This window comes from Capsicum annuum, chromosome 12 (assembly GCF_002878395.1).
Source record: "Capsicum annuum cultivar UCD-10X-F1 chromosome 12, UCD10Xv1.1, whole genome shotgun sequence".
Taxonomy (NCBI): domain Eukaryota; kingdom Viridiplantae; phylum Streptophyta; class Magnoliopsida; order Solanales; family Solanaceae; genus Capsicum; species Capsicum annuum.
This window is the reverse complement of record NC_061122.1, coordinates 56,189,100-56,194,387: the sequence shown is the minus strand read 5'-3', so window position 1 is coordinate 56,194,387 and position 5,288 is coordinate 56,189,100. Positions and strand designations below refer to the sequence as shown.

At 37.3% G+C, this 5,288-nt stretch overlaps 1 protein-coding gene across 1 annotated transcript; it reads right to left on the bottom strand.

The window, feature by feature from the left end:
* Positions 1-1,328: 1,328 nt before the first annotated feature.
* On the bottom strand, positions 1,329-2,115 carry LOC124889611. The gene is made up of 3 exons (XM_047401579.1): positions 2,007-2,115; positions 1,668-1,946; positions 1,329-1,582 (listed from the first exon to the last, which is right to left on the bottom strand). Exons 1-3 carry the CDS (start codon positions 2,113-2,115, stop codon positions 1,329-1,331), a joined length of 642 nt encoding a protein of 213 aa, XP_047257535.1.
* Positions 2,116-5,288: the final 3,173 nt, after the last annotated feature.

The window sequence follows — 5,288 nt, the reverse complement described above, 5'->3', positions numbered from 1 at the left end:
ACACCTCCACCCTGTGGCTTTATGTTTGTCATGAAATGCTGATAGTTTCTCTGGCACATTTTTCAAGAAAATACCTCTTTTTGGGAGTAGCTTTATCCTCGAAAGATCACTATAGTAATGGGTGTGGCACTCGGATGCCATGAATCGAATATGATCATACTTGTCCATAAGGTTGTCCTGAAAATAATAGGCACAAATTATATCAGTCAATGATATTTTATCTTGCAATCTATACCTCATTGTCCACTAAAGCTCATTGGAAAAGGTTTTTGATGAAGCTAGGCTAAAAATTTGGGAGTGAAGGATTTTTGGTTTGGGAGGGAACTGCCCCCGATTATCATGATCATGGGCCATGACCGCGATCGCATGGCTACAATCTTGGATCGTGACTGCGGTCATGATACTTGAGGCTGGTTTCGTGGAATCTCCCCATGTTCAAATTTTTTCCAAGTTTTTAGGCAACTAGCAAGCTCCACAACAAGGAATCATATGAATACTAATTGAACAATTCAAATAAGTGTGAATGTGCCCTTTTGAATGCAAATATCACTATTGAAAGTTCATTTGGGCAAAGTGTCAAACACTTGGTGTGTACATCTACTTTGTCTATATTTTTCGCACATTATTAGGTACTCAAGATTTCCTCACTTGTGTGCACACCTAATTCAAGCAGCCAGCACCAAACCATCGCCAAGTATGACAACATGGAAAGCATAACAATCAAAACTTTAGGCCCTTTCTTAATTATGCATTTTAAGGCCTATTTTCAAAAAAATAAAAACATGGATTCATGATACCTACTGTATTTGTGATGTAAGAGGGATGCAATGATGCTGTTGGAGAGCTCTCAAATTTGGCCAGAATCTAGCCTAAATTAGAGAGTAATCATGAAAGAGAGTTTAAGGGAAATTAAGGATTAAGAGGCTGAAGTAACCGCGCCTGCGGTCAGGTGGCCATGATTGCAGATACGCGGGTGACTGCAATCATACTTGGGGACCATGATCACGGTAACTGAGAGCGGTTATGCTCTCATATTTTCCCCATATTAGTTTTCAATACAAAATTACACACTTACCCCTTTCTAAGATCATCTAATGCACTCTATAGTTCCACAAATGAATAAGTTATTCATATGAAAAAGATAACATCTATACTATAAAAACATGACAAAAAGGATACGAGCCACTTTCGTGGCATTTGTGGTTGCCTCCTATATAGTGCCTTAGTTATCATCGTGTCATGATGTCTTTCTTCTCCAATGCTCAAGATAGGTTGTCAAGTCCCTTCTCGTTCACCTTCTTAATTTCAACATCCACCATGAAGACCACTTAAAGCTCCGCGGTTTGCTTTTTTGTCTTGCAAATTTTGCAAGAGACCTTATACTCTTGCACCCTAAACTTCATTTCCCCCATCACTAAATCGACAGTGGCTTTTCCGGTGGCAAATAAAGGACGACCAAGGATTATAGGTACTCCTTTCTCCATTTCACAATCCAATACCACGAAATCTGCCGAAAGTATAAACTTGTCCACTTTAACAAGGACATCAAACAAAATTTCCACCGGCATTTTGATGGACTGGTCTGTCATTAAAAGTCACATAGAGGTCAGTGTAGGGGTATCCAACCTTTTTGTAGATAAAAAAAGGCATTAAGTTGATGCTCACACCAACATCACATATATCTTTTGCAAACTCATGTGTCCCAATTGTACAAGGAATAGTGAATGCTCTAAGGTCATCTTTATTTTCCATAACCTTATTATCCATGATAGCACTGCACCCATAAGTGACCTCAATGGTGTCACCTTCAACAAGATTCTTTTTGGACATCATCTTTTTCATTAACTTAGCATATCTCAGGTTCTCTTGGATCGCCTCGAGCAATGGGATATTTATTGAGAGATTGCTAAGTTTTGCCATGAACTTCCTCAATTTGCCACCTTCCTCTTTTTTATGCAATCATTGAGGGAATGGGCGAAGAACTTGGATTGTGGTCCTTACTTTACTTTGTGGATTGTTAATCTCAACCACTTCTTCATCACTCTCATCAGATTCTTTCCCATCATTTTCTTCTTGACTTTGAGGTAATACCTCCTTTGCTTTAACTTTGGGCATTTTCTCACTTAAGCCTCTTTTAGAGGGTTAATCAAGTATTTTTCCACTCCTTGTGACAATTGCTAGAACTTGAGCATTATTATTTGGATTAGCAATCGTGTCACTAGGGATTCTACCTCTATACTTTGGGTCTCCAATTGTTTGATAGATATAGAGTGAGACGCCACAGTTTTAGAAAGTTGGGAGAAATCACCCTTTAACTCACAAACCATTTTGTCCTTACCTTTCACTCTATTTAAGATCTATTTTAACACATCCTAATTCTTGAACTTCTCAGGCTTAGTGACTCTAGATTCCTTGGCCTTAGCTCGATCATGAGAGCTGACATAATAGTCATAATCACGCTCATGATCTCTTCAATCTCTATTCTTCTTACAGTCTATCCAACCTTGATTCACACCTTACCTTTGATAGGCGGTGTAGGACCACCTTGAGTAGTTAGCCAAATACCATATTTCCTCATCCAACTTATTTTTTTTCATCATCTTCGTACGATTTTGATGCTACGGGGTTTACCGCTTTTACGGGTGCACCCATAACATGCTTTGTCAAGAGTTCAAGTTGGGTTATTATTTTTGCCATGTCCTCGTCCTTCTCTTCATTCTACTTTATTTATTCATTATAAACCATAGAAGTAGTATAAGGGATCTTGGGAACTTCGGTATCTCAGGTACGTCAACCCCAGTTTTGCTTTGACACTTCTCCTATCAATAGAAAGGTCGCATGGTGGTGCATATTTACTGTGGAGCCACCCGCTGCATTATCCACCACTATTTTGTTTAATGGATCAAGGGAACAGTATAAGATCTTAAGAAGCATCTTCTCTGGGACTTCATCATTTGGCCATTATGCCGAATTTCCATCAAATCATTCCCAAGCTTCAAATAATGGCTCTCCATTCATTTACAGAAAATTCACAATCACATCCCTCTTTTGAAGCTTTTAGATGGTGTGAATCATCTATCAAAATAAACCAAAGTAAGCTCACACTAAGATGTAATTGAGTCGAGTGAAACTGAGCAGAGCCATAAAATTGCCTCTCCCATTAGTGAGAAAGAGAAGAGGCAAAGCCGAATGGATTCTTGAGTAATGTATGCTATATTGAATGGTGCACAAACTTCCATGAAATTTTTCAAATGGATATTTAGGCCCTCAAAGGCTTTACTCCCGTACAATCCTTTATTTATAATATATGAAGCATGATGCTAGTCACATAGAAAACTCTATTCCCATTAGTTGGTGGGATACAGATTGCACTTGTTTGTCTCGCTTCATTTAGTTGGCCCTCATCATCTACGAGGCCATCAAATGGACCCATGTTGCTTGCATTATCACTCATTGTTCCATTAACACTTCGATCACCTAAAAAAATTAAAAATAATAAATAAAGTAAATTATACCACCCTAGGTATCCCCAAGTAATAATCACATCGCATAAGTGAAATCTATATTCCACTCCTCGAAAATGATGCCATTTTGATAACGCTCAACTTACTCCCATGTTTGAGGGTGAGACAGTCATTGTCAATACCCCAACTAGAGTTGGGGTTGAATCTGCAAGGAGCGAATTATAAATTTGAAGTCCTATGGGTGTTCTAGTTACTAAAAGGTTACTCAGAATGATAACAAACACGACATGTAAAATAAAATAGGGGGATTTGTTTGTAATAATTTTTGACTAACAATGCACAAATGTAATACTTTTGAATTAAAATCAATATTTGATGAGATCTTTGGATTAGGTCTACCTAAAGGTAAATCTTTCAATAAAACAACAACGATTTCACCCATTGGCTCTTTTGAGCACCAAACAAGTGTGCAATTCATAATCACCCAAAACATCAATCAAGCATCCCTATTTCTAGGATGATTTTCTTGACATGGTTTACACTCTAAATACACTTATTCCTAAAATTGTATAAGGTAGTAAGCCATAGGCCTAATTGTCCACCATTGCCTTGTCCCCTTACAACCCTCTTTCAAGAATGCTATAGGTTACCTCAAATTCACCTTCATCCCTCTTTTAAGGATAATGAAGGGTTTTTAGAGTTTGAGGCTTTCACCCAGCAAACCTATTTGGATATTTGGGGTTTTTACCCACAAATTCAAACTCATAAATTAAAGAAATTATGGAATCCATACTCAACAACTAAGAATCATACAAATACTACAACACCCACAAATAATTATACTTTTGTTCAACATCATCCCAAAACTAATTTACTTAGCTACTCATGAAGAAGGTAAGAAATACTAAAAAATTAATCCTCCAAAAATAGTAACACACTTTCCCAATTAAGGTTTCTTGCTTTCAATTCAAAAATATATATGAGGTAATAAATACCCAAAAAATAAAGGGTTCTTGCCTATATATGGTTTGGGATTCGTCTATGTAATTTTATAAAACTGCCCTAGGTCATATTTCTACTGAACCACGATCGCAGACTTGAGCTCACCGCAGCTATGCGATCGTAGATGTGTTCTACGATCGCACTGTGCTGACCATCTTTACTAATCGAGACCACGTCCTAAGGACCATGGTCATGGTAACTGAGCTTGAACTACTTCAGGTCTTCAACTGTACTTTATTTCCTTCCATTTAATCCTCTTTTTAGCTTTAATCTATATTATTTCACCTTGTCAACTAGATACCTACAAAATATGGATATTAGTGTATTTAAATCATGTTGATGTCTTATTTTTGGATATATAACATGATAGTGTACATAAATATTTTGTGTAAATTAGTGGTAAAATCACCACACATCAACTAGTGATAATTCGAGTGCTCTTATGAGAAAATGGACAATGTTTTGGTTTTAAAAATCTTCTAAGTACAGACAACCTCCTCCAAAAAGAAAAGTCAATTCACCTTGTGAGAAGACTAGTGGAGAAATTTTGGGAGAGAAAGGACTTGCATATGTTGTTTATTGATCTTTAGAAGGCATATGACAGAGTGCCCAAGGAAATTTTATGGAGGTTCTTAGAGGCTAGAGGGGTGCCTGTGGCATAAATTAGTTCGTTTAGGACATATATGATAGCACAAAGACTCGTGTGAGGATGGTAGGTGGATATTCATAGCACTTTTTAATTTTGATAGGGTTGCACTAGGGATCGACTCTTAGCATTTTTTTATTTGCCTTAGTGATGGATATTTTGATGCGACATATTCA